This window comes from Eriocheir sinensis, chromosome 49 (assembly GCF_024679095.1).
Source record: "Eriocheir sinensis breed Jianghai 21 chromosome 49, ASM2467909v1, whole genome shotgun sequence".
In the NCBI taxonomy this organism is placed as follows: domain Eukaryota; kingdom Metazoa; phylum Arthropoda; class Malacostraca; order Decapoda; family Varunidae; genus Eriocheir; species Eriocheir sinensis.
This window is the reverse complement of record NC_066557.1, coordinates 7,393,984-7,421,902: the sequence shown is the minus strand read 5'-3', so window position 1 is coordinate 7,421,902 and position 27,919 is coordinate 7,393,984. Positions and strand designations below refer to the sequence as shown.

The 27,919-nt window shown below is 46.0% G+C and overlaps 1 protein-coding gene and 1 long non-coding RNA gene across 54 annotated transcripts in view; one reads left to right on the top strand and one right to left on the bottom strand.

Moving 5' to 3' along the window:
- The window catches only part of LOC126981802 (uncharacterized), a 68,136-nt gene that overhangs the window by 4,154 nt on the left and 36,063 nt on the right, over positions 1-27,919 (bottom strand). For all 50 annotated transcript variants that reach the window (XR_007734149.1, XR_007734158.1, XR_007734152.1 and 47 more), the window contains exons 8-11: positions 11,692-11,847; positions 7,365-7,535; positions 4,386-4,532; positions 730-874 (exon numbers count right to left, since the gene is read on the bottom strand). Coding sequence is in view for 2 of the 50 variants with exons in the window: in XM_050833361.1 (XP_050689318.1) it covers positions 779-874; positions 4,386-4,532; positions 7,365-7,535; positions 11,692-11,847 (570 nt within the window). In the remaining 48 variants the exon portion in view is untranslated. The remainder of the gene's footprint in view (positions 1-729; positions 875-4,385; positions 4,533-7,364; positions 7,536-11,691; positions 11,848-27,919) is intronic.
- Positions 1,311-4,379, top strand: LOC126981804 (uncharacterized). 4 transcript variants are annotated; one of them, XR_007734195.1, is made up of 5 exons: positions 1,333-1,377; positions 1,428-1,468; positions 1,523-1,569; positions 1,929-2,069; positions 2,115-4,379. It is a non-coding gene; the product is annotated as an uncharacterized LOC126981804 (long non-coding RNA). The 4 variants fall into 4 exon arrangements; XR_007734198.1 differs by lacking the exon at positions 1,428-1,468 and having other exon boundaries at positions 1,311-1,377; positions 1,529-1,569; XR_007734196.1 differs by lacking the exon at positions 1,523-1,569 and having other exon boundaries at positions 1,311-1,377.

The following is a 27,919-nucleotide window of genomic DNA, read 5'->3' as shown; positions in this document are numbered from 1 at the left end:
AAGGAAAGGGAGGGAAGGTATGAAAGGGAGGGAAAAAAAGGGAGGAAAGGGAGGGAAGGAAGGAAAGGAAGGGAAGAGAGGAAGGAGGAAAAGGGAAAAGAAGGAAGAGAAGGGAAAAAAAGGAAAGGGAGGGAAGGGAAGGGAAAAAGGGAGGAAATGGAGGAAAGGGAGGAAATGGAGGGAAGGAAGGGAAGAGAGGGAAGGGAACAAAGGTTTGAAAGGGAGGGAAGGGAGGGAAGGGAGGGAAGGGAGGATGTACAGCAGATTGTGGTGAGTAGGAAGGGTGAGAAGGTGAAGGACACACACACACACACACGCACGGGGCAAGGGAAGCGTGACGGGCATTGGACGGGCATGCGGCATTTAGACAGTGTAACCATAACAGGGATTAGTCATGCTGCCTCTCTTGGTAACACTGCAATGACCTTCCCCCTGTGTGTGTGTGTGTGTGTGTTATGATATCCTTCAATACGCAGATAAATAAACTAATAAATAAATAGATAATAGAATGTGTAAATATATGACTGACTAAAAAAAAAAAAAAAATCAACAAGCCATTCCACTCAATTATATTCAGGAGCAGTAAGTAGCGGGCTTTTTTTTTTCATTATTGTTTTTTTTTTTTTTTACGCCCTTGCACTGTCTCCTCTGCCGTAAAAAAAAAAGAAAAAAAAAGAAGAGGAAGTGGGAAGAGGGGTGAGGGGTTGAGGGTTGGGGCTATTTCCTTACCTGCGGGGTTCGAACTGGGGTAGCGGGGTTCTGGTTCAAGGCGTGCGGTTTAGAGGCAGTTCTGGTGGGGCGGTCCGGTGTAGGTTTCGCAGATCTGATCCTTGAGAGAACGCATCGACCTACTCAGCTGGGCGTTGTCGTATTTCTGGAACGGGGAACATGAGGGTCGTGTGAGGGGTAGCACAGTGTAAACAGGAGGTCCAGGGTGTGAATATGAGGGTAGTGTGAGGGGTAGCACAGTGTAAACAGGAGGTCCAGGGTGTGAATATGAGGGTAGTGTGAGGGGTAGCACAGTGTAAACAGGAGGTCCAGGGTGTGAATATGAGGGTCGTGTGAGGGGCAGCACAGTGTAAACAGGAGGTCCAGGGTGTGAATATGAGGGTAGTGTGAGGGGTAGCACAGTGTAAACAGGAGGTCCAGGGTGTGAATATGAGGGTAGTGTGAGGGGTAGCACAGTGTAAACAGGAGGTCCAGGGTGTGAATATGAGGGTGTGAGGGGCACAGTGTAAACAGGAGGTCCAGGGTGTGAATATGAGGGTGTGAGGGGTAAACAGGAGGTCCAGGGTGGTGTGAGGTAGCACAGTGTAAACAGGAGGTCCAGGGTGTGAATATGAGGGTAGTGTGAGGGAGTGTAAACAGGAGGTCCAGGTGGAATATGAGGGTAGTGTGAGGTAGCACAGTGTAAACAGGAGGTCCAGGGTGTGAATATGAGGGTAGTGTGAGGGAGTGTAAACAGGAGGTCCAGGGTGTGAATATGAGGGTAGTGTGAGGGGTAGCACAGTGTAAACAGGAGGTCCAGGGTGTGAATATGAGGGTAGTGTGAGGGAGTGTAAACAGGAGGTCCAGGGTGTGAATATGAGGGTAGTGTGAGGGGTAGCACAGTGTAAACAGGAGGTCCAGGGTGTGAATATGAGGGTAATGTGAGGGGTAGCACAGTGTAAACAGGAGGTCCAGGGTGTGAATATGAGGGTCGTGTGAGGGGTAGCACAGTGTAAACAGGAGGTCCAGGGTGTGAATATGAGGGTCGTGTGAGGGGTAGCACAGTGTAAACAGGAGGTCCAGGGTGTGAATATGAGGGTCGTGTGAGGGGTAGCACAGTGTAAACAGGAGGTCCAGGGTGTGAATATGAGGGTAGTGTGAGGAGTGTAAACAGGAGGTCCAGGGTGTGAATATGAGGGTGAGTGGAGTGTAAACAGGAGGTCCAGGGTGTGAATATGAGGGTAGTGTGAGGGAGTGTAAACAGGAGGTCCAGGGTGTGAATATGAGGGTAGTGTGAGGGAGTGTAAACAGGAGGTCCAGGGTGTGAATATGAGGGTAGTGTGAGGGAGTGTAAACAGGAGGTCCAGGGTGTGAATATGAGGGTAGTGTGAGGGAGTGTAAACAAGGTCCAGGGTGTGAATAGTAGGGAACATGAGGGTAGTGTGAGGGTGAGTGTGAGGAATGGTTAACTGGAAGGAAGGGAAGGGAAGGAAGAGAACAAAGGGAGGAAAGAGAGGGAAGGGAGGAATTCATAAGAGGACCACATCGTAAGTAAGAATGTAAATAGTGTAAATATGTGTAAAGAACATGACCATGGGGGTAAATGAGACCCCAAATAAATCAAGTCGACCCCATGTATAGAGAGGAGCGTTAATAAATGTAAATACGAGTAGAGTGTAAATGAATGTAAATAAGTGGACCAAAGTGTAAAATGAAGACCCAAAATGTGAAGAATGAGGACCACAATGGAAAGTAGAGCATAACTAAGTAAATATGCGTGTAAATCTGTATAAATAAGACCAATGTAAAAGAGGCCCAAGATGTAAATAAGGAGAAGCACAATGGAAAGAAGAGCATAAATAAGTGCAAATATTCGTATAAATAAGAGGACCAGTGTAGAGACCCAAAATGGAAACAAAGAGGACCGAAGTGGAAAGAAGAGAACCACAAAAGAGTTAACTTGATTACTGGTCCTGTGGCGAAAAAAGATGACACGTTGCCACATCCCGAGTCATCCCTAACCATTACCATTACGTCGGCCATTAAGTGTGACCCTGAAGACAGATGTTACAGAGGCGAGGGAGAGGAACACAGGCGACCAAATCCCTGGGGCTAAAGTCGGTATTGTTAGACACTTCCGCAACCCCAACATCAACTATTTCCAGACGCCAAAAAAGATCAGTCGGGTTGAACATAAGAACATAAGAACGTAGGAGTCTGCAAGAGGCCGGTAGGCCTGTACAAGGCAGCTCCTTTGAACCTAAGCTCCCGTGAATCTACCCCCACCTATTATCACTGTCCATGAATTTATCTAATCTATTTTTGAATGTGACAATTGTATTGGCACTCACCACGTGACTGCTAAGCCTATTACACTCATCCACCACTCTGTTAGTAAACCAATTTTTGCCTATGTCCCTGTTGAATCTGAATTTATCCAGTTTAAACCCATTACTACGTGTCCTACCCGGTTCTCTTACCAACAAAACCTTACGAATACCCCCCTTATTAAAGCCCTTCATCCATTTATAAACCTCGATCATGTCTCCACGCACCCTTCGCCTTTCTAGAGAATGCAAGTTTAACTGTTTGAGTCTTTCCTCGTATGGCTGGGCAGGGCTGAATCATCTTAATTAGTCATCCTCCTCTGCACCGATTCTAACATGTTGATATCCATTACTCTTGTTTGGGAAATAAATGAAAAAGAGAAGACATTTGTGTACCATTCTGTATAGAGAGCCACGAGGAAAGTATATTATATTTCGACAAACATAAAAAGAAAATTACTATATGAGTGAATCACAGTTGTTTGGGAGAGAGAGAGAGAGAGAAGACATTTGTGCATCATTCTGTAATCTGCAAAAAGAGGGCAGGAAGAAAAGTATGTAATATTTCTTCCTACAAGCACAGAAGAAAATCAAGGGAGTGAATTACAGTTTGAGAAGAAAAAGCAAAAAAAGAAGTACTACTATATTTACGAGTCTTGAAAGGAACCTCCATCAGCATTAGTTACATTTATACTAATCAATTCTTACGGTAACATTTTTTTTCTCTCTTTACCGACAAATAATTCATTACAGTCAAGCGATCAGCCGAACCAAACATTTTCCATAGTCCGGGTTAAAATACCGACATAGATACAGAGAAAACAAAACCAATTTTATGGGCAACTTTAGCAAATACCGATATAGATACAAACACAGAAAGCGTGATAATTTTATGGGCAACTTTAGCAAATGTATTCAAACGCACACTAAAATAAATACGTCATTTACTGAAAGACATTTGGCGAGCCGACCAAGAACGCATTGGATAAACAGAGAGAGAGAGAGAGAGAGAGAGAGAGAGAGAGAGAGAGGTAAAGTTGAGGTAGCTGCGCTTGGCCGCGGTGCTCGTCTCCGTCGCATTGGCCCTTGAGCCTGTAGTGGGAAGAATCCATTGACTCGGGACACAGGGCCAGTTTGACATCCAGGTTGCCACACCATACCTTCCGCAGGTTTCCCCATTCATTCATTTATTAACCAGCTCGAACGGGAGTCTGTAGTGTACAGCTGGATGGGCTAATTCCCCGTACCAGGATTCGAACCAAGGCCCGCGAATTCGAAGCTGGCAACGCTAACCACTGCACGATGGAGGCGTTGGCGACTTCAGAATAAAACACTCATTTCCATACTCACCCCGTTAATGGTGATGGTGGGGATGAAGTACACGCGCGGCTTGAGGGCGGCGGTCTTCAGGCCGTTCTGGTAGAGGAGCTGAGACCCGAGGATGCCGCGGGAGCAGGAGTCCAGCGGCGCCCAGTCCAGACCCAGCTCGCGGGCACACTGTGGGGAGACGGGGGGGGGGACGCTGTTAGTTTTTTTTTTTTTTTTTTTACAGCAGAGGAGACAGTGCAAGGGCGTAAAAAAAAGAAAACAATATGAAAAAAAAGGCCGCTACTTACTGCTTCTAAATAGAGTAGAGTGGTCAAAAAGAGAAATCATTAAGGATGGTTTGAGGATTTTTTTTTTTTTTTACGGCAAAGGAAACAGCTCAAGGGTAGAAAAAAAAAAGCTAAACACACCTAATGAAAGATAATTAAACAGATGATGAAGAGGTGATGGTGGTGGTACTGCTACTACTACTACTACTACTACCACTACTACTACTACTACTGTTGACCTCTTGGCTACTAATAAATGAATTGATAGATACAATACAGATTTAGATACAAAAGAGACAAGACAAAAGGAAACAAATAAAGTAACAAATGAACCTCCTATGGCTGCTATGATATTAATAAACAGATATTAAGAAAATGAGGCACGAAGCAAACAAGGAAAACAAAAGACAGGAATAAGCGAGTAAATATAAAGTTTCTATTGTCAGTATTGAATGGATAGATAGATAGAAAGATAGATGAATAAATAGATAAATAAATAATTTCATACAAAGAGAAAGAAGAACAAAATAAGACAAGTAAATATAAATTCCCTAATGATACTATGAAATTAATTGCTGGATGGATAGATGAACAGATAGACATAGACAGAGAGACAGATAGACAGATAAAGAGAAAGAGAAGAGAAAAGAGAAAGATAAACAAACAAGCCGCAAATATAAAGGAAATAAATAAAATACAAATAAAAAAAACTATACTCAGCGTTGCAGCTCATCATCCATTCTCACTCATAATCCTGTAGCGAAAGTTGCCACCTACACACACACACACACACACACACACACACACACACACACACACACACACGAGTCACGGCGAGAGAAACGTCACAAATCCTTCACTTTCCCACTTCACTCTCTCACTTCACTTTCGTCTCCACACACAACTTAAGACGCTTCCACAATAAACATAAATTAGTCTATATAAAAAAAACTGCAGCAATATCTAAAGGCAAAGACACAATGTAAACCTTCATTTTCCAACTATAAATAAAAAAAAGATAAGTGTAAGAAAGCAATATTTAAACGCAGATCACTATATAAATCATTTTTCTCCAATAAATAAATAAAAATAAGTGTAAAAAAACAATATTTAAACGCAAAACACTACATAAAGCTTCATTTTTCAACAATAAATAAAAAATAAATGTAAAAAAGCAATATTTAAACGCAAAACACTATATAAAGCTTCATTTTCGAACAATAAATGAAAATAAGTGTTAAAAAGCAATATTTAAACGCAAAAACGCTATATAAACCTCCATTTTCGAACAATAAATGAAAATAAGTGTAAAAAAGCAATATTTAAAAGAACTATACAAACTTTCATTTTCCAACTACAAATAAAAAAATAAATGTAAAAAAGCAATATTTAAACGCAAAACACTACATAAAGCTTCATTTTTTAACAATAAATAAAAAAATAAATGTAAAAAAGCAATATTTAAACACAAAAGACACTATATATAGCTTCATTTTCCAACGATAAATGAAAATAACTGTAAAAAAGGAAAATCTACACGCACAACATAAATCTTCATTTTCCAACTATAAAGAGAAAGAAAAATAAATAAAAGTAAGGTATGAAAAAGTGAAGCATAAAAAAATCTAACCGCAAAGACACTATATGGCTCTTGATTCTCCTGCTAATAGATAAAGATAGGAGAGAGAGAGAGAGAGAGAGAGAGAGAGAGAGAGAGAGAGAGAGAGAGAGAGAGAGAGAGAGAGAGAGAGAGAGAGAGAGAGAGAGAGAGAGAGAGAGAGAGAGAGAGAGAGAGAGAGTAGCCGGAGGGGGTGAGAAAAAAAAAGTGTTAAGTAGTATAGGCAAGCCCAGCATTAGTAGGTAAGTAGGATGTCAGCTTGTCTCTGCCGCTCCCTGCTGACCAACTGACTGCTGACAGAAGGAGCGGATGAGTCAGCCTGCATGGTGTTAACAGTTGCACACACACACACACACACACACACACACACACACACACACACACACAAAAGATAATCAGTACAAGGTAAAAGGTTAAACCAGTACGCTATTGTTTTCAGTGTTCATAAGTCACACCGAGGGCTAGACAAACAAACAAAATAAATAAATGAAAATAAAATACATAAAAAATAAGTAAAGTTGTAAGGGAATCAGGAGAAAGGACGAGGAAGAAACTCAAAACCCTATTTTCTTACGGTACAAAAGTCAAATTAAAATGTTCCCCCCTAAAAAACAAAAAAACAAAAAAAACAAAGAGGATAAAGACAAAAAATGAGAAAACCTCAATAGAGCTCTACTTTTTACGTTACACAAATCAAGCAAGTCCTAACGCCTCCCCTCCCCCATAATAAAAAAAATAAAAAAATAAAGCCAAGACAGTATGGATAAAATCGACAGAGCACTTTTTTTTAACGCCAAATGCCACACACACACACACACACACACGCCTTCCCTCCCCCATAATAAAAAAATAAAAAAATAAAGCCAAGACAGTATGAATAAAATCGACAGAGCACTTTTTTTTTAACGCCAAATGCCACACAACCCCCCCCCCCTCCCACACACACACACACACACACACGCCTCCCCTCCCCCATAATAAAAAAATAAATAAAGCCAAGACAGTATAAAAAAAATTCGACAGAACACTTTTTTTTAACGCCAAATGCCACACCACCCCCCCCCCCCCCCCACCCCCGTCCCAACACCTGCCCCTCCCTTCATCACCTTTCCTTACCTGGTCGCCGGCGTAGGCAGGGTAGTTCTTGGCCATCATGCAGTGCGTCATCTTGACCTGCGTGTCGATGGGGAAGGAGCTCTGGACGCAGGACATCACCTTGTTTCCGTGGCATTCGTTGGCCCCGTGCTGGCACTCGAAGCTGTAGTCACCGTTGCTTTGAGGTGTGCCCTGCGGATGGTGGCGGTGGTGGTGGTCAGGAGGTGATGGTGAGGGGGTGGTGGTTGGGGTTAGTGGTGAAGGGGTGGTAGTGAGGGGGTGGTGGTGAGGGCAAGCGAGTAGAGGGAGTGGTTAAAGGAGTGAAGGGCAAGGGAGTGGAGGAAGGGGAGAGGAGAGGAGGGAAGGGCAGGGGAGTGGAGGGAAGGGCAAGGGAGTGGAAGGAAGGGCAATGAATTGGAGGAAGGGAAGGAGAGTGGAGGGAAGGGCAAGGGAGTGGAGGGAAGGGCAGGGGAGTGAAGGGAAGGGCAAGGGAATGGAGGGAAGGGCAAGAGAGTGGAGGGAAGGGCAGGGGAGTGAAGGGAAGGGCAAGGGAGTGGAGGGAAGGGCAAGGGAGTGGAGGGAAGGGCAAGGGAGTGGAGGGAAGGGCAAGGGAGTGGAGGGAAGGGCAAGGGAGTGGAGGGAAGGGCAAGGGAGTGGAGGGAAGGTCAAGGGAGTGGAGGGAAGGGCAGGGGAGTGAAGGGAAGGGCAGGGGAGTGGAGGGAAGGGCAGGGGAGTGGAGGGAAGGGCAGGGGAGTGGAGGGAAGGGCAAGGGAGTGGAGGGAAGGGCAAGGGAGTGGAGGGAAGGGCAGGGGAGTGGAGGGAAGGGCAAGGGAGTGGAGGGAAGGGCAGGGGAGTGGAGGGAAGGGCAAGGGAATGGAGGGTTGGGCAAGGAAGTGGAGGGATGGGCAGGGGAGTGGAGGGAAGGTAGTGGAGGGAAGGGCAGGGGAGTGGAGGGAAGGGCAAAAGAGTGGAGGAAGGGCAGGGGAGTGGAGGGAAGGCAAGGAGTGGAGGAAAGGCAGGGGAGTGTAGGGAAGGGCAAGGTAGTGGAGGGAAGGGCAAGGGAGTGGAGGGAAGGGCAGGGAATGGAGGGAAGGGCAAGGGAGTGGAGGGAAGGGCAGGGGAGTGGAGGGGAAGGCAGGAGGAGGGAAGGGCAGGGGAGTGGAGGGAAGGGAAGGGGAGGGGAAGGGAGGGAGGGGAGGGGAGGGGAGTGGAGGAAGGGAAGGGGAGGAGGGAAGGGCAAGGGAGTGGAGGGAAGGCACAGGAGTGGATGGAAGGCAGGAGAGGGAGGAAGGGCAGGGAGTGGAGGGAAGGGCAGGGGAGGGAAAAAGGGTAAGGAGGAGGGAAGGGCAAGGGAGTGGAGGGAAGGGCAAGGGAGTGGAGGGATGGGCAGGGGAGTGGAGGGAAGGGCAAAAGAGTGGAGGGAAGGGCAGGGGAGTGGAGGGAAGGGAGTGGAGGGATGGGCAAGGGAGTGGAGGTAAGGGCAAGGGAGTGGAGGGAAGGGCAAGGGAGTGGAGGGAAGGGCAAGGGAGTGGAGGGAAGGGTCAGGGAGTGGAGGGAAGGGGAGTGGAGGGAAGGGCAAGGGGAGGAAGGAAGGCAGGGGAGTGGAGGTAAGGGCATGGGAGTGGAGGGAAGGGAAAGGGTGTGGAGGAAAGGGCAAGGGGGTGGAGGGAAGGGCAATGGAGTGGAGGGAAGGGTAGTGGAGTGCAGTGAAGGGCAAGGGAGTGGAGGGAAGGGCAAGGGAGTGGAGGGAAGGGCAGGGGAGTGGAGGGAAGGGCAAGGGAGTGGAGGGAAGGGCAGGGGAGTGGAGGGAAGGGCAAGGGAGTGGAGGGAAGGGTAAGGGAGTGGAGGGAAGCGTAAGGGAGTGGAGGGAAGGCCAAGGGAGTGGAGGGAAGGCCAAGAGAGTGGAGGGAAGGGAAAGGGAGTGGAGGAAAGGGAAAGGGAGAGGAGGGCAGGGTAAGGGAGTGGAGGGAAGGCCAAGGGAGTGGAGGGAAGGGCAAGGGGAGGAGGGCAAGGGAGTGGAGGGAAGGGTAAGGGAGGAGGAAGGGCAAGGGAGTGGAGGAAAGGGCAAGGGAGTGGAGGGAAGGGCAAGGGAGTGGAGGGAAGGGTAAGGGAGTGGAGGAAAGGGCAAGGGAGTGGAGGAAAGGGCAAGGGAGTGGAGGGAAGGGCAAGGGAGTGGAGGGAAGGGTAAGGGAGTGGAGGGAAGGGCAAGGGAGTGGAGGGAAGGGCAAGGGAGTGGAGGGAAGGGCAAGGGAGTGGAGGGAAGGGTAAGGGAGTGGAGGAAAGGGCAAGGGAGTGGAGGGAGGGGCAAGGGAGTGGAGGGAAGGGCAAGGGAGAGGAGGGGAGGGTAAGGGAGTGGAGGAAAGGGCAAGGGAGTGGAGGGAAGGGCAAGGGAGTGGAGGGAAGGGCAAGGGAGTGGAGGGAAGGGCAAGGGAGTGGAGGGAAGGGCAAGGGAGTGGAGGGAAGGGCAAGGGAGTGGAGGAAAGGGCAAGGGAGTGGAGGGGAGGGTAAGGGAGTGGAGGAAAGGGCAAGGGAGTGGAGGGAAGGGCAAGGGAGTGGAGGGAAGGGCAAGGGAGTGGAGGGAAGGGCAAGGGAGTGGAGGGAAGGGGCAAGGAGGGAGGAAGGGCAAGGGAGTGGAGGAAGGGGAGGGAGGAAAGGGCAAGGGAGTGGAGGGAAGGTAAGGGAGTGGAGGAAAGGGCAAGGGAGGGAGGGAAGGAGGGAGGGAAGGGCAAGGGAGTGGAGGAAGGGCAAGGGAGGACAGGGTAAGGGAGTGGAGGAAAGGGCAAGGGAGTGGAGGAAAGGGTAAGGGAGTGGAGGAAAGGGTAAGGGAGGGGAGGAAAGGGCAAGGGAGTGGAGGAAAGGGCAAGGGAGTGGAGGGAAGGGTAAGGGAGGGGAGGAAAGGGCAAGGGAGTGGAGGAAAGGGCACAGGAGTGGATGGAAGGGCAAGGGAGTGGAGGTAAGGGTAAGGGAGTGGAGGAAAGGGTAAGGGAGTGGAGGAAAGGGCAAGGGAGTGGAGGGAAGGGCAAGGGAGTGGAGGGAAGGGCAAGGGAGTGGAGGGAAGGGTAAGGGAGTGGAGGAAAGGGCAAGGGAGAGGAGGGGAGGGTAAGGGAGTGGAGGAAAGGGCAAGGGAGTGGAGGAAAGGGCAAGGGAGTGGAGGAAAGGGCAAGGGAGTGGAGGGGAGGGTAAGGGAGGAGAGGAAAGGGCAAGGGAGTGGAGGGAAGGGCACAGGAGTGGATGGAAGGGCAGGAGAGTGGAGGGAAGGGCAGGGGAGTGGAGGGAAGGGCAGGGGAGTGGAGAAAAGGGTAAGGGAGTGGAGGGAAGGGCAAGGGAGTGGAGGGAAGGGCAAGGGAGTGGAGGGAAGGGTAAGGGAGGGGAGGAAAGGGTAAGGGAGGGGAGGAAAGGGCAAGGGAGAGGAGGGGAGGGTAAGGGAGTGGAGGAAAGGGCAAGGGAGTGGAGGGAAGGGCAAGGGAGTGGAGGAAAGGGTAAGGGAGTGGAGGGAAGGGTAGGGGAGTGGAGGGAAGGGCAGGGGAGTGAAGGGAAGGGCACTGGAGTGGATGGAAGGGCAGGAGAGTGGAGGGAAGGGCAGGGGAGTGGAGGGGAGGCCAAGGAAGTGGAGGGAAGGGTAAGGGAGTGGAGGGAAAGGGCAAGGAGTGGAGGGAAGGGCAAGGGAGGGAGGAAAGGGGAGTGGAGGAAGGGTAAGGGGAGTGGAGGGAAGGGCAAAAGAGTGGAGGGATGGGCAGGGGAGTGGAGGGAAGGGGAAGGGAGTGGAGGGAAGGGCAAGGGAGTGGAGGGAAGGGCAAGGGAGTGGAGGAAAGGGCAAGGGAGTGGAGGAAAGGGCAAGGGAGTGGAGGGAAGGGCAAGGGAGTGGAGGGAAGGGCAGGGGAGTGAAGGGAAGGGCAAGGGAGTGGAGGGAAGGGCAAGGGAGTGGAGGGAAGGGTAAGGGAGTGGAAGAAAGGGCAAGGGGGTGGAGGGAAGGGCAAGGGAGTGGAGGAAAGGGCAAGGGAGTGGAGGGGAGGCCAAGGAAGTGGAGGGAAGGGTAAGGGAGTGGAGGAAAGGGCAAGGGAGAGGAGGGGAGGGTAAGGGAGTGGAGGAAAGGGCAAGGGAGTGGAGGGAAGGGCAAGGGAGTGGAGGAAAGGGCAAGGGAGTGGAGGAAAGGGTAAGGGAGGGGAGGAAAGGGCAAGGGAGTGGAGGGAAGGGCAAGGGAGTGGAGGAAAGGGCAAGGGAGTGTAAAAATATAAGGCATTTCTGTGGGTACCTATATGACCCTGGTGGCAGTTTGAATCTTCTGTACTACAATGGGAAGGGCAAGGCCGTTCCCTAATCAACACCCACGACCCCCAACACGACTCACCTTTGCCTTGCCGAAGGGGACGAGGTGCAGGTCCATGATGTCGTGCAGCTGGGTCCAGGTGGGGTACAGCTGGTTGGTGAAGAACCGCATGGAGTCCGAGCACAGGGACTCGAAGTACACGTCCACCCTCACCTTTTCGCCAGCGCTGCCATGGACCTGAAGGAGTGTGTGGACCTGTAGTTACCTCGTCTCGTCTCGTCTCGTCTCGTCTCGTCTCGTCTCGTCTCGTCTCGTCTCGTCTCTCTCTCTCTCTCTCTCTCTCTCTCTCTCTCTCTCTCTCTCTCTCACACACACACACACACACACACACACACACACACACACACACACACACAAACAAACAAACAAACAAACAAACAAACAAACAAACAAACAAACAGAGAGAGAGAGAGAGAGAGAGAGAGAGAGAGAGAGAGAGAGAGAGAGAGAGAGACACGTTTACACTATAACATCACTAAAACAACAAGCAAAGCGACGCATTCGATCAAGCTGTTTTAGTCGGCTTCCAGAATAACCAGACTTTTGACACTTGGCTAACGTAACCTAAGTCTTCGGCAACCCTGCTGGAGGAGTTTAGTTGTTTAATTTCTCCTTCAAGTCACCAGACAGTCCCGCATCTCATCTTGCAGAACAGCTAAACTTTATCGAAGGAGGAACTAACGTGACCCCTTGATCGACCTAACCCGTGTCCTGGGAAATCCTGCTTGAGGCGTTTAGTTGTTAATTTCTCCTTCAAGTCACCAAACACCCCCGCGCCTCATCTTCGTTTCTCCTTCAAGTCACCAAACAGTCCCGCATCTCATCTCCTCATCTTGTAGAATAGCCATACTTTATCGAACGAGGGACAGACCCCTTGACAGACCTAACCCGAAGGGATGGAGAGCGTGACATACGGCGTAACCTAAGATCAGAGGGAGAGATAAGGAACGCACTTTACTCATGACTTGCCTACGTCTTGGGAAACCCTGCTTGAGGAGTTAGTTATTTCATTTCCCCCTGTTTACTCAGCATCCAGAATAGCCCAACTTTCCCGGCGCAGGGACTATGGATACGTGTGCTTCCTTCGTCTTGGACTGCCGTGGATTTTCCCACCTCAAGATACATGACCAGAACAGCATCCCGTGTAATTCACCTCTTGGTCTGCTGCGGGTCTCTCTCAAGACAGCCAGCCGTTCCCCTACGGAAGGAGCACAGAGCTCAGTGACCGATCTTTGGGTAGGGCTGAGACCACTTACACAAACACACCGCGACAACGAGGTCACAACTCCTCGCCTTACGTCGCGTACCTACTCACTTCTAGGTGAACAGGGGCTACACGTGAAAGAAGATAAACCCAACTTATCTTCACCCGGTCGGGGAATCGAACCCCGGTCCCTCTGGTTGTGAGGCAGACGATCTACCCACTGAGCTACCGGGCCGTGTGTGTGTGTGTGTGTGTGTGTGTGTGTGTGTGTGTGTGTGTGTGTGTGTGTGTAAAACAGAGAATGGGTAGGCAAAGAAATATTTATATGAAGTGAAGGAGATGGCGAATGGAGGAGGAGAGGAGCTAGAGGAGGAAGAAAAAAATATGTAGATAGACAGAATGGGAGAGACATAGACGAAGTAGGAGGAATATCAATCAATCAATCAAAGAGGGCATTAGCCTTTCTCGGGGTGCGGCGCCTCGCCCATGCACTCTTGGACGCCAAGCCTGGGCGTCACTCCGGACAAGTCTTCATGCAGGCCCCATTCTCATCTAAATAGTTCCTGGCAGGATCTATCGACTTGCTCAAGACACGAACTCCGTGGGCGTCCCCTTGACCTCCTCCACTCCGGACTGTTTCTTATACAAACAACCCGATGAAAAGGATCGGCTACTGGGTAACGCGCCACATTCCTGTGTAGCCGGAATGGCGTTGACGGCCTATGCAGGCAATATACTCGTATGTCGAATTAGTCTCACGGAGTAGACACCAGTTTGACACAAAGTCAATCCAGCGATATCCCATGATTCTGCGTGGACATTTTTTACCAGAGGCATCAATCTTCCTCCCTATTTAGTCCCTATTTAGTGTCCATGTCTCACAGCCAGAGTAAGACAGGGAGCACAGATTCGGATCTTTGTCCTTTTACATAGGTATCGACAACGCCACATACTCGTGCTGAGGGAGTCCATAACACCGTGGGCCAAGCCAGTCCACCGTAAGACTTCCTGGGAAGACCCAAAGTTGTTCTAAATTACGCTACCAAGGCATGTGAAATTTTCCGAAATATCAGTGTCATCGCCACACGCATGAACAGACTATATTGTTTCATCCAGCAAGGCTCCAAACACCTCTGTCTTGGTCTTGGCCAAAGAGATCTGAAGCCTCAAGGGCTTCGCCTCATCGTGCAGCGCCTCGAGAGGGATCACCAGAATTTCCAGCGACTCCGCAAGGATTACTGCATCATCGGCAAAAATACGATCAGTGACCCTGGTATTTCCAACAGATGCTCTACAATGACTGGTCTACATCTCTCTCCCCTGTCGAAATTCACCTCAGCGCTCCACCAATGCGCGAAGCGCTAGGATACGGTTAGTTGTCAATTTACCGAGAGTGAACCCACTGCTCAGGTCTCTGCCGCGAACCTGACCTCTACTTCTTGATTTGTTTATGCTAGAATCTTGCAACAGATTGCTAGAGTTTTTTTTCAACAATGGAGGCAGCTCAAGGGCAAAATACAAAAATAACAAAAAAGCCAGCTAGACGCTCCTCCAACAATAAACAAAACAAAGCGACAGGGCAGCAGAGAGGTCAATTTCGGGTGGAGAGTTGTCTTGAAGCTTTCTTCATGTAAGAGTTCAAGTCGTAGGCAGGAGGAAATACAGACGAAGGAAGGTTGGTCCAGAGTTTACCAGCGGAAGGGATAAGAAAAGGAAGATATTGGTTAACTCTTGCATTAGAGATTTGGATAGAACAGAGATGAGCAAGAGCAGGGGAGGCGGTGGCTGAGTGGTTAGCGTGCGGGAGCACCGTCCATGAGGTCGTGTCCCGCCCGCCGCCACAAGTCTGGGATTTTTCAGTCACCGCCGAGTGGGCCTTAGACGATCCACATGCTGTCCAGAAGACCACATGTCAACTCGGACTCTAGATTCTTCCTCTCTAAAAGAGAGGAAGAAAGATGAGCTATGGGGTGCAGCATAAGCCAAACAAGATGGCACCACTATAATCACTCGCCTGCGGCATAACGACCGGGACGGTCTGATCGATCACCGTAGACCAGGGATGTGGGTACCCAGGGAGCATAAATCCCCCGGGCACAAATCCCCCGTTCATCCAAAGACAGAAGCATGAATTGTAAGGATAGTAATAGAAAGAAGGACAGCCCAGGAAGGTTGAGTACGCGGCACTCCTCTTCCTGATAGACTTGCTCTGAGGAGGAAAACATTGTTATTATATGATGAAAAGATGAGGAAGGTGGAAGGAGAGAGAGAGAGAGAGAGAGAGAGAGAGAGAGAGAGAGAGAGAGAGAGAGAGAGAGAGAGAGAGAGAGAGAGAGAGAGAGAGAGAGAGAGAGAGAGAGAGAGAGAGAGAGAGAGAGAGAGAGAGAGAGAGAGATTACTATTACTAATACTAACTGCACAATAACAAGCTCTTAATTGCACGTTGTACTCTCGCTGCTGTGAGAGTATTAACGACAGGAAGCCTCTAATTCCATTCAGGCGGGCAGTAATGAGGACAATGGCTTCGTTAATTGCCCCGCTAACAGAACATGAAACAATCTTGGTAGCCTGACATTTTTTGGCGGTGACACGATTTTGGGGGACTTTTTTGGGTATTTGGGGGGCATTTTTTGGTATTTTCTGCATGTATTAGAAGATTTCGATCATTAATTATAGCCCCATCTCTCTCTCTCTCTCTAAGCTTATACTCAAGTGCCATATATTAGTTTACTCTCGTTTATTTATGTATTTATTTATAGAGCTGATGTCAAAGGAATGGCTAAGGAAGGGAGAGCTTGTTATATGTGCCTAAGTTAAATTCAGAGGAAGAGAGATGAAGAATGGAAAGAAGGAAGAGAAGGAACAGAGAAAGGAAAGAGAAGGAAAGGAAGTGAAGGAAGGGAGAGCTTGTAATGTGGGCGTGACCTTAACAGGGAGAGATAAAGAATGGGAAAGAAGGAAGGGAGACAGAGAGCGTAGAATGGGAAAGAGGAAGTAAAGAAAACGAGAGAGAGAGAGAGAGAGAGAGAGAGAGAGAGAGAGAGAGAGAGAGAGAGAGAGAGAGAGAGAGAGAGAGAGAGAGAGAGAGAGAGAGAGAGAGAGAGAGAGAGAGAGAGAGAAGAGAGAGAGAGAGAGAGAGAGAGAGAGAGAGAGAGAGAGAGAGAGAGAGAGAGAGAGAGAGAGAGAGAGAGAGAGAGATAGAGAGATAGAGAGAGAGACAGAGAGAGAGAGAGAGAGAGAGAGAGAGAGAGAGAGAGAGAGAGAGAGAGAGAGAGAGAGAGAGAGAGAATGGGAAAACAGGAAATAAGAAAACATGAGTAAAGAGAAAACTGAGTGAAGATAAGAGCCATACGATAAGAGAGAGAGAGAGAGAGAGAGAGAGAGAGAGAGAGAGAGAGAGAGAGAGAGAGAGAGAATCGTACAACCTGAACAAATAGCTTGAAGGTTCATGGAAAGGTCGCTGTTCTGGTTACACTGTTTCACCCCATTTTCATTTTACACACAGATGTTTCTCCATTGGTGTTTGTGATGTTAAGGAATGTTAGCCTAAATGTTTACTCTCTCTCTCTCTCTCTCTCTTGTGTTTGTTTGAAGAAGAAACGATTTTTTTTCTTCAAAACTATATGATGTTTTCTCTCTAACACACACACACACACAAACAAACAAACAAACAAGAGCAACGACACGAGGGATGACGACTGAATTTTAAATGTGCAAAAAGGAGGAAGGAAAAAAAAAAAGAATCAAGAAAAAAAACGAAAACAACAACAACAACAACAACAACAACAACAACAACAACAAGAGAAAAGGATGAACAACAACAAGAGAAAGAAGAAGAAGAAAAAAAGAAGTAAAGAAGAAGGAAGAAAATAAAAGAAAAGAAAAAGATGAAGAAAGAGAAAAAAGTGAATGGATGGGAGGAAAAGAAAGTGGATACTATGAACTGGAGAAAGAGGAAGAGGAAGAGGAAGAGGAGGAGGAGGAGGAGGAAGATCATATACCCCGAGAAGAACAGAGGAGGAGGTATTTATGACCTTGAGGAAGAGAACCCGTTTAGGTGACCTCGACCACACCCAACCCAGTCCAACCGAGCTAGGAGTTGTGGGCGTGGCCGCGTGTGTGTGTGTGTGTGTGTGTGTGTGTGTGGTATGCCCTCTCTTGGTTTGATAGAGGTGTGTGGGTAAGGATAGAATGAATGAAGGAAGGAAGGGATTAGGGGAAGGAAGGAAGAAAGGATGGGATTGGGGGAAGGAAGGAAGGATGAGAGTAAGGAAGGAAGGAAGGGATTGGGGGAAGGAAGGAAGGATGGGATTGGGGGAAGGAAGGAAGGAAGGGATTGGGGGAAGGAAGGAAGGAAGGATGGGATTGGGGGAAGGAAGGAAGGATGAGAGTAAGGAAGGAAGGAAGGAAGGGATGAGGGGAAGGATGAAAGGACGAGAGAAGGAAGGAAGGAACGATGGAATGAATGAATGAAGGAAGAAAGAGAAAGGAATGAAGGAAAGAAACTATAGAAAGGAGGAAGGAAGGAGGATAGAATGAAGGAAAGAGGGAAGGAAGGAAGGGAAGAAGCGAAAACAAGTAAGGATGAAAGAAAGTAAGGAAAGATGAAAGAATGAAGGAGCAGAAGAAACGAGGAAGGAATGACGGAAAAAAGTAAAGAAAGAATGAAGTTGGGAAATGATTATGGAAGGAAAGAGTGAATGAATAGTAAAAGATAGGAAAGAGGAGAGGAAAAAAGGCGTGAAAAACTGAAGGAATGAAGGCAGGAAGGAAAAGTTGAAATATATACCCGTGTGTGACGCGTTCAATTGTTCTGTTTGTGTTCGTTCTTTCCCTTCCTTCTGTTCTTCTTCTCTCCCTTTTAATGTTACGCCCATATTACAAGCTATCCTTTCTTCCTTTCTTCCTCCCTTCCTTCCCTCTTCTTCCTTCCTTCCTTCTTCTTCCTTCCTTCATTCTTTCCTCCTTCCGTTGTTCATCTTTTCCTTTTAATGTTACGCCCATATTACAAGCTATCCTTACTTCCTTTCTTCCTCCCTTCCTTCTTCTTCCTTCCTTCCTTCTTCTTCCTTCCTTCCTTCTTCTTCCTTCCTTCATTCTTTCCTCCTTCCGTTCTTCATCTCTCCCTTTTAATGTTACGCCCATGTTACAAGCTATCCCTACTTCCTTTCTTCCTCCCTTCCTTCTCCTTCCTTCCTTTCCTTCCCTCCTTCCTTCATTCTTTCCTCCTTCCGTTCTTCATCTCTCCCTTTTAATGTTACGCCCATATTACAAGCTATCCCTACTTCCTTTCTTCCTCCCTTCCTTCTTCTTCTTTCCTTTCCTTCCCTCCTTCCTTCCTTCCTTCATTCATACTTTCCTTTCTTCCTTTCTTAATTTCTTCCTTCCTTCGTCCATTCATTCATTTATTCATTCCTTCCTTCCTTTCTTCCTTGTTTCCTTCCTTCCTTCCTACCTATCTTACTCCCATCCTTCCTTCCTTCCCTCTCTCCTTCATTCTATCCCTTTACTTCCTGTCTTGCTTTCTCTGTTCCTTGCTTCTCTTTCTTCTTCCTGTTTTCCTTTCTACATTCTTTTCTTCCCTTCTTTCTTTCCTGTGCGCCATCTTTCCTTGTTTCCGTCTCCTGAATCTTTTTACGTGCGAGAAGAAAAGAAGGAAAGAACGATTTGGTGTGTGTGTGTGCGTGTGTGCGTGTGTGTGTGTGTGGGGGGGGGGGGGTATTCTGAGAAGCTTTTGTCTCTCACATCAACAATTTCCAAAGTCCAAAAAGGTAGTCAGTCAAGTTCTAATGAGAGATTATGTAGATTCATGGTACAGAAGATGAGTCAGACTACCACCAGGGTCATTAAACTACCCCTGGAAATGCCCTAAACTCCTACGAAGGCCTTGTCAAATGTGTGGGCTTGGTCAGTCGGGTTCTAATGAGAGGTTATGTAGGCTTATGGTACAGAAGAGGAGTCAGACTACCACCAGGGTCATTAAACTATCCCTGGAAACGCCCTAAACTCCTACGAAAGCCTTGTCAGATGTGTGTGATTGGTCAGTCAGGTTTTAATGAGAGTTTATGTAGGTTTAAAATGGTACAGAAGAGGAGTCAGACTACCACCAGGGTCATTAAACTATCCCTGGAAACGCCCTAAACTCCTACGAAAGCCTAGTCAAATGTGTGTGTTTGGGGGCAGATATGTTTAAGAATAAGGACCATAGACCAAAGAATCAGAAGAAGAAGAAGAAAAAGGAGAACAACAACGACAACGACAACAACAACAACAACAACAACAACAACAACAACAAAAACAAGAGAAAAGGAACAAGAAGCTGAAGAAGACGAAAAGAAGAAGAAAGGAAGAAGATGAAGGAAAAGAGAAAAAATGATAATGATGAAAAAGAAGAGAAAAAGCTGAATGGATAGGAGGAAAAGAAAGTGGAGACGGTGAATTGGAGAAAGCGGAAGAAGAAGAAGAAGAGGAGGAGGAGGATCATATACCCCGAGAAGAACAGAGGAGTAGATTTTTTTGCATAGTACCAAAAGATAGTAAGGAGAGCAATGCAGGAATTTAGACAAGGCAAAACAAAGAGACATTCAACATTCCCATTTTCCCATTTTGTAAGGGGGGAGGGTGAGAGGGAAAATTTCGAGTGAGAGAGAGAAGGAAAAAGAGGAAATCGAAGAGGAGGAAAATAAAGTGAGAGGGAAGATTCGAGTTGAGAGGAGGAGAAGGAAAGAGGAGGTAAAGAAAATGAGAAGAAAGATTCGAGTGTAAGAAAGGAGGAAAAGTAGGAGAGAATAGAAAATGGAGAGAAGAATATATAGTGGGTGAGGAAATTTGAGAGAAAGAATGAGGAGGAGGAGGAAGAGAAGGAGAATTAGGAGAAGGAAATGAAGGTGGGAAGAAAGATTCGAGTGTGAGAAAAGGAAATGGAAGAGAGAAATAAGAATGAAGAAGAGAAAAAAATTTAATGGGAAGGGAAATTCGAGTGAGAGATAGAAGAGGAGGAGGAGGAGGAAAGAGGAGGAGGAAAGGAGGAAATGAAGTGCTGGAGAGAGATGGTAACCGTATTTAGATGAGGATGTGAGATACGAGAGAGAGAGAGAGAGAGAGAGAGAGAGAGAGAGAGAGAGAGAGAGAGAGAGAGAGAGAGAGAGAGAGAGAGAGAGAGAGAGAGAGAGAGAGAGAGAGAGAGAGAGAGAGAGAGAGAGAGAGAGAGAGAGAGAGAGAGAGAGAGAGAGAGAGAGAGAGAGAGAGAGAGAGAGAGAGAGAGAGAGAGAGAGAGAGAGAGAGAGAGAGAGAGAGTACACATTTACAATATGTAAGATGTAAAAATAAAGAAAGAAAGAACAGGAAATAAAGAAAACAAGAGTAAATGGAAAAGTGAGTGAAGAAAGAGCCACACGATAAGAGAGAGAGAGAGAGAGAGAGAGAGAGAGAGAGAGAGAGAGAGAGAGAGAGAGAGAGAGAGAGAGAGAGAGACGAGGCTCTGAATGCGTGTAAGGCCCTCGAGGGTGTCTGAGGAGGACGAGGTGTGACAGGAACTATAAATGTGACAACGAGAAGGAGACAAGTCAAGTGTGTGTGTGTGTGTGTGTGTGTGTGTGTGTGTGTGTGTGTGAGAGAGAGAGAGAGAGAGAGAGAGAACCAGGTGGCCTTGTCTGGCAGGTAACTTCTTGCTCTCCTACGCCTGAACGCGATAAACCAACAACTTTAATTAAACCCACTCCAGGTAAGTGTCCTTTACTACTACTGCTACTACTACTACTACTACTACTACTACTACTACTACTACTTGTGTTATTTTCGTTTTTGTGTTTGTTGCCAAGGTTGATATAGTTGGGCCTTTTTTCCAGTAGGTAGTATAAGTAGTAGTAGTAGTAGTAGTAGTAGTAGTAGATGGGTGTTTTATATAAAGGAGAATATTTAATAAGATGCCAAAAATAGAAAAGGAAATGAACCCACTCTCCATTTCTCCCCTACACACACACACACACACACACACACACACACACACACACAAAGGAACAGGATAAAGTGCTTAGTTTTTACGTCAGGGAGTTTTCTCATTCGACGTAACAACCTGGCGACCTTTGCAGCAATAATAATAATAAAAAAAATCAACCCTCCAACTCCTTCGCCTTCTGCAATAAGTAAATAAATAAATAAATAAACAAATAAACAAAAATAAATCTGCACACGTCTAGTAAAATAAATAAAAATGAAGATAAGGAAAGTGATCAAGTGCAAAATTCATATAAACTGCACATCATCATCAACATCAACAACAACAACAAAAATAAACAACAACAAGAACAACAACAACAAAAATAATACTCATGCAAGTTTCCACGAGGTTACACTTTTTTTCGACTTTTTTGGGGGGTGGGGGAGGGGGGGAGGGACGAGAGCTAGCCGGAAAGGAGGGGGGAGGGGGGCGAAAGGGTGCCGGCGACGAGGGGAGAGAGAATAAAATGACTTCACAAGGGGTAATTTTTTTTTGGGGGGGTGGAAGGGGGGAAAAGGGGAAGGGGGGAGGGATCTCGCAAAGGGTAATTTTTTTTGGGGGGTGGGGGATGTTTGACGGGGAGGGGGCGAGTGGAAGGGGGCGGGGGAAAGGGGGAAGGGGGGAGGGATACTAAAACCTATCTCACACGGGGTAATTTTTTTGGGGGGGTAGGGGATGGCGAGGGGTCGAGTGGGGGTGGGGGGAAAGGGGAAGGGGGGAGGGATACTTAAATCTATCTCGCACAGGGTAAATTTTTTTGGGGGGGGATGTAAGACAGCGAGGGGGCGAGTGGGGGTGGGGGGAAGGGGAAGGTGGAAGGGGAAGGGGGGAAGGGGAAGGTGGGGAGGGATGCTAAAATCTATCTGTTTCACACGGGGTAATCTTTCCATCCGTCGACGTACAGTTCCGGTTTGCGTTTCCCGGATGAAGATGGCGCTGTTGTCAATTGAGGCGTTTTTATTATTATTATTATCATTATTATTGTTGTTTTTTATTCTCTGTTGTGTGTGTGTGTGTGTGTGAATTTAGCTGCTAAGTCGAAACATACTCTTTGTCTTCTTCGTTTTCCTCTTCTTTTTCTTTTCTGTATTTTCTCTTTTGTAGTTTTCTTCTTTTGTACTTTTTCTTCTTTTATACTTTTCTTCTGTACTTTCTTTCTTCTGTACTTTTCTTTATCTTCTGTATCTTTTCTTCTTCTCCTGTACTTTTTCTTCTTTATCTACTTTTTCTTGTTCTTCTTCTGTAATTTTTCTTCTTATGTCCTTTTTCTTCTTTTGTACTTGTTTTCTTCTGTACTTTTTTCATCTTCTGTACCTTTTCTTCTTTAGCTACTTTTTCTTCTTCTCAACTTTCTTTTTCTGTTCTTTTTTTCTTTTTCTGTACTTTTTATCTTCTGTACCATTTTTCTTCTCCTGAACTCTTTTTTTCTTCTACCTCTGTACCTATTTATTCTCCTGTTCCTCTTTGCGCTGTTCTGGGTTCCTTGGGTGACTATTAACCCGGTAGCTGCGGTGATCATGTTTCTTAAAGGCTCCTCTAAGCGAGAAAAAGAAAAAATCATCAATCATTACCACAAACCATATTATAATATATAAACACGCATTTCTGATTGGGTTTTTTTTAACTTATTTTGGGGGTTTACTATGGAAAAACTGGCCTGTCCCGTCGGCACGGTAAAGCCCCAAATTTGGCTCCGTTAAATTCTTCCTGTTAGAGGGAGTTCAAGACCTTTTTTTAGGCCCGTATTCCCAGACGTTTTCGGGTCTCTCAGTAAGTGTTTCACAAGGCCACAAAGGAGATGAGGCGAGTTCTTATGAGTGTTTCTTTTTTTTCTTTTTCAGTTTCATGGTGTAGAAGCCTTGTCAACACAATCACTAGGATCATAAAACTGCCCACGAATGTTCTCTCTCTGAACGTCTACTTTCTAGTCCCTCTTCTCTCTTCTTCTTAGTAGTACTACCACTACCACTACTACCACTACTACTACTACTACTACTACTACCTGCTACTACTTCTACCACTACTACTACTACTAACTACTACTACTACTACTACTACTACTACTACTACTACTTCTACCACTACTACTACTACTACTACTACTACTATTACTATCACTACTACTACTAAACTTTAAACTACTACCAGGCAGAAAAAAAAGTACAGAAGAAGAAAAACGGTACAGAAGAAAAAAAAAGAACTGAAGAAAAAAGTACAGAAAAAGAAAAAGTACATCATAAGAAGAAAAGAAAGTAGAGAAGAAGAAAAAAGTAGCTAAAGAAATACATGGCCATGGAAATACTAACACAACCTCTACTAAAACCTACTACCACTACTCTTCCTCTTCCTCCTACTACTACCACCACCACCACCACCACCACCACGACCACTACCATCTCTCATCCCTCTCTGCGGTTCTTTACAAGCCACCATATGTCTTGTCCACTCGTTGATGGTGACATGAAGGGCCAGTCTTGCGTCATGCCCCACACCGCCAGGGCCGTACTACATGGACCCCTCACGCCCCTCACGCTCAGCTGTCACGTATTTGGCAAACATTCGGTGGTGGTTTCCTCCTTCTCCTGCCATCCCCTCCCCTCCCCTCTCCTGAATGGGTGCACAGTGAGTCTCCTTAGTTAGTTTTCTTACGGAGTTCTGATGCAATTTAATGTAATGCAGTGCTGGTTTTATTTATACACCGACTCCGTTCTCCTTTTTCTCTTTTTTTGTTTTTGTTGTTGTTGTTGTTCTTCCTCTTGTTCTTCTTGCTCCTGTTCTTGTTTTTCTTGTTCTTGTTTTTTTCTTAGTCTTGTTTTTTTTGTTCTTTGTTCTTGTTTTTTTGCTCTTGTTTTTGTTTTTCTTGTTTTTTGTTTTTCGTATTCTTGTTTTTTGTTGTTCTTGTTTTGCTTGTTCTTGTTTTTCTTTTTCTTGTTTTTCTTATCCTTGTTTTTCTTGTCCTTGTTTTTCTTATTCTTGTTTTCCTTGTTCTTGTTTTTCTTGTTCTTGTTTTTCTTGTTTTTGTTTTTCTTATTCTTGTTTTTTGTTGTTGTTCTCTTTGTTCTTATTATTGCTTTTATTTTTCTTGTTCTTGTTCTTGCTCTTCTTGTTCTTTTTCTTGCTCTTCTTGTTCTTGTTCTTGCTCTTCTTCTTCTTGTTCTTGCTCTTCGTTTTTCTTCAAAATAATAGATTAAACATACACTGTCACCTCCTACACACTTTGTTCTTGTTCTTCAGTGTTAATGAGTTTGAGCCCTTGTCGCTTATTCACACATAGATAACACAATAAATAAACTGCGATTCCTATACACTCTAATTACGTTGTTTAGAATTATTATAGGCCGGAATTATAAGACACCTGCTCTTCTCACATCAACTCTTTCTACAGGTCAAAGAGGGGGTCAGTCGGGTTCTAATGAGGGTTTCTTAAGGTTCATGGTACAGAAGAAGGGTTAAACTACCACCAGGGTCATAGAACTACTCCTGGAAATGCTCACAACACCTACGAAAGTCTGGTCAAATTTGTGTTCTTGGGCGACGGAATGTTTTATAATACGACCATAATAAGTGTTTGAATTCCCGCTTCTTCAAACAACACCCATACACTGCTTCTCCAATACTCCGACTCTCCTCCTTCTTCAGTGTCGAGTCATCTCTTCTTCACACAAATATAAGACAGAGAGCGTGAGGCATACCCAGCTTTTTAGAACGAAATGTTGAGGCGTGTGAATAAGACTGGTTATCCCTGAAATTTATAAGTCGTCGTTTGCTTCTTTACACACAGGACAGGTGAAGACAGGGAGAGCGTGAGGTATGCGTAGTAGCTCTTAGGACAATACGTGAAGAGGTTTGCGAATAAAACTGGTTAGCTCTGTAAAACTTGGAGGACGCTGGTCTGAGCACGCGAGTCAGAGTGAAGCAAGTATGGCGGGAAGGAAGATTCAAGTGCCAGAAGGAAATGGAGAGAGAAAAAAAGGGGAGAAGGGGAGGGAATTCGAGTGTGTGATTAAAGTAAATGAAAGAGAAATCAAAATGGAGAGAATATAAAATGGAGGAAAGGAAAATTCAAGTGCGGAAGGAAATGGAAGAGAAATCAAAATGGAGAGAATAAATTAGGGTGGGAAGGGAAGGGAATGCGAGTGTGATTAAAATAAATGAAAGAGAACTCAAAATGGAGAGAATATAACATGATGGAAAGGAAGATTCAAGTGGGAGAGAAAGGAAATGGAAGAGAAATAAAAATGGAGAGATTAAAATAGAATGGGAAGGGAAATTCGAGAGAGAAGGAGAAGAGGGAGGAGGAAGAGGAGGAAAGAGGAGGAAAGAGGGAAGGAAAGGAGGAAATGAAGCGGCGTAAGGAGTTTGTGGCCGTATTTAGATGAGGATGTGAGATACGAGAGAGAGAGAGAGAGAGAGAGAGAGAGAGAGAGAGAGAGAGAGAGAGAGAGAGAGAGAGAGAGAGAGAGAGAGAGAGAGAGAGAGAGAGAGAGAGAACTAGTAAATCCAAAAAGAGGTAGACACACACACACAGCTCCTGGGATAAAACATTTTGAGGTTTGTAGATAGCCTGTTTCAACCCTATCAAAGGATGCTGCCCTATCGACGCGTGTCCGGTGATACGGGAGAGGCTAACTTTTCACCACATAATGACACGTGTGGAACAAAACGTGAGCGGGGAGCAAAACATCACAGGGAGAAGACTGACTCGTTGCAACACACAATCAAGGCAAAGGTAACGATTAGGAAAGGCCTCAAACAAGCCGAGCAGCAAAAACAATGATGCCATATCGTATAGTTTGCCTTGCTGGAACCTTGTGTGTGTGTGTGTGTGTGTGTGTGTGTGTGTGTGTGGAACTGTAAATTACCTCAATGGATAAATCCCTTGATGAAATTGGATGGGAATTTTTTTTGTTAATAAACGATTACTACTACTGTTACTACTACTACTACTGTTACTACTACTACTACTTTTTTTTTTACAACAAAGGAGACAGCTCAAGGGCACAAAAGAAGGGAGCAATAATATATAAAAAAAAAGCCCACTACTCGCTGTTCCTAAAAAGAGTCCAAGGAGGTGGCCGAAAGAGGGGTCAGTTTCGGGAGATGATGATGATGGAGATGAAATTGGATGGATTTTTTTAAAGTTAATAAACGATTACTACTACTGCTACTACTACTACTACTTCTACTACTACTACTGAATCACTACCACTACTAATGCAACTACTACTTCAAGAACAACTACTAATATCAACCACTACTACTACTACTACTACTACTACTACTACTACTACTACTCTACTACTACTACTACTACTTCTACTACTACTACTGAATCACTACCACTACTAATGCAGCTACTACTTCAAGAACAACTACTAATATCAACCACTACTACAGTACTACTACTACTACTACTACTACTACTACTACTACTACTACTCTACTACTACTACTACTACTTCTACTACTACTACTGAATCACTACCACTACTAATGCAACTACTACTTCAAGAACAACTACTAATATCAACCACTACTACTTCTACTACTACTACTACTACTACTACTTCTACTACTACTACTGAATCACTACCACTACTAATGCAACTACTACTTCAAGAACAACTACTAATATCAACCACTACTACTTCTGCTACTACTACTACTACTACTACTACAACACTGTCATTATACTATCACAACAACCACTACAACTACTACCTACTTAAGCAACTACAAAATATTTCCATCACAACAACTATCCTTTACCACAACAGCAACCACTACCACCACCACTACCATTACTACTACTACTACTACCATTATCTATACCTGCACTTCCCGAGCCGACGCCAGGGCCAGCATCACCAGCAGAAGAGCAAATCCAGCCATGTTCGCCGCAGAGGTAAGAGCGCTTCGTCCAACCATACCGACAGCTTCTGCCACACTAAACCGAGAGGCGAGAGACAGCGAGAGCCCGCCACCACCACCACCACCACCGCATCTGTATCCGCTACATACTAACATCGTCAACCCCCTTCTCCTCCTCCTCCTCCTCCTCCTCCTTCCCCCGATGCTTGTTCTGTTCCTGCACTTCAATTGTCATTACTCTTGGTAGTTTTATTGTTTTCTCTACTACTTCTGCTACTGTTTTCTCCTCCTCCTCCTCTTCCTCCTCCTCCTCTTGCTGAGATGCTGATTGTTTCTCCACATCAACTACTACTACTACTACTACTACTACTACTACTACTACTACTACTACTACTACTACTACTATTACTACTACTACTACTACTACTACTACTACTACTACTACTACTCAATCACCCTCACCAACATCACCATCCCAGCGACATCATCTTCAGAATCTGCATCACACATATCCACATACCTTTCCCCTATTAACCTCACCCCCTTACGACCACCAAGACCACTACCCCCCTCCCCCCTAACCACCACCGCCACTGCCCCCCAACTCCCCCACAGCCTAAAGGAAGGAACCACCGAATATATAATCCGTTTTACTACCATGACCTCAGATACGAAGAGAGAGAGAGAGAGAGAGAGAGAGAGAGAGAGAGAGAGAGAGAGAGAGAGAGAGAGAGAGAGAGAGAGAGTGGAAAAGGTAAAAAACAAGAAGAAATGAGGAAATAAGAAGAAAAACGAGAGAGAGAGAGAGAGAGAGAGAGAGAGAGAGAGAGAGAGAGAGAGAGAGAGAGAGAGAGAGAGAGAGAGAGAGAGAGAGAGAGAGAGGACGGAAATGAGGAGAGAGAGAGAGAGAGAGAGAGAGAGAGAGAGAGAGAGAGAGAGAGAGAGAGAGAGAGAGAGAGAGAGAGAGAGAGAGAGAGAGAGAGAGAGAGAGAGAGAGAGAGAGAGAGAGAGAGAGAGAGAGAGAGAGAGAGAGAGAGAGAGAGAGAGAGAGAGAGAGAGAGAGAGAGAGAGAGAGAGAGAGAGAGAGAGAGAGAGAGAGAGAGAGAGAGAGAGAGAGAGAGAGAGAGAGAGAGAGAGAGAGAGAGAGAGAGAGTAATTAATAGATATAGACAAGC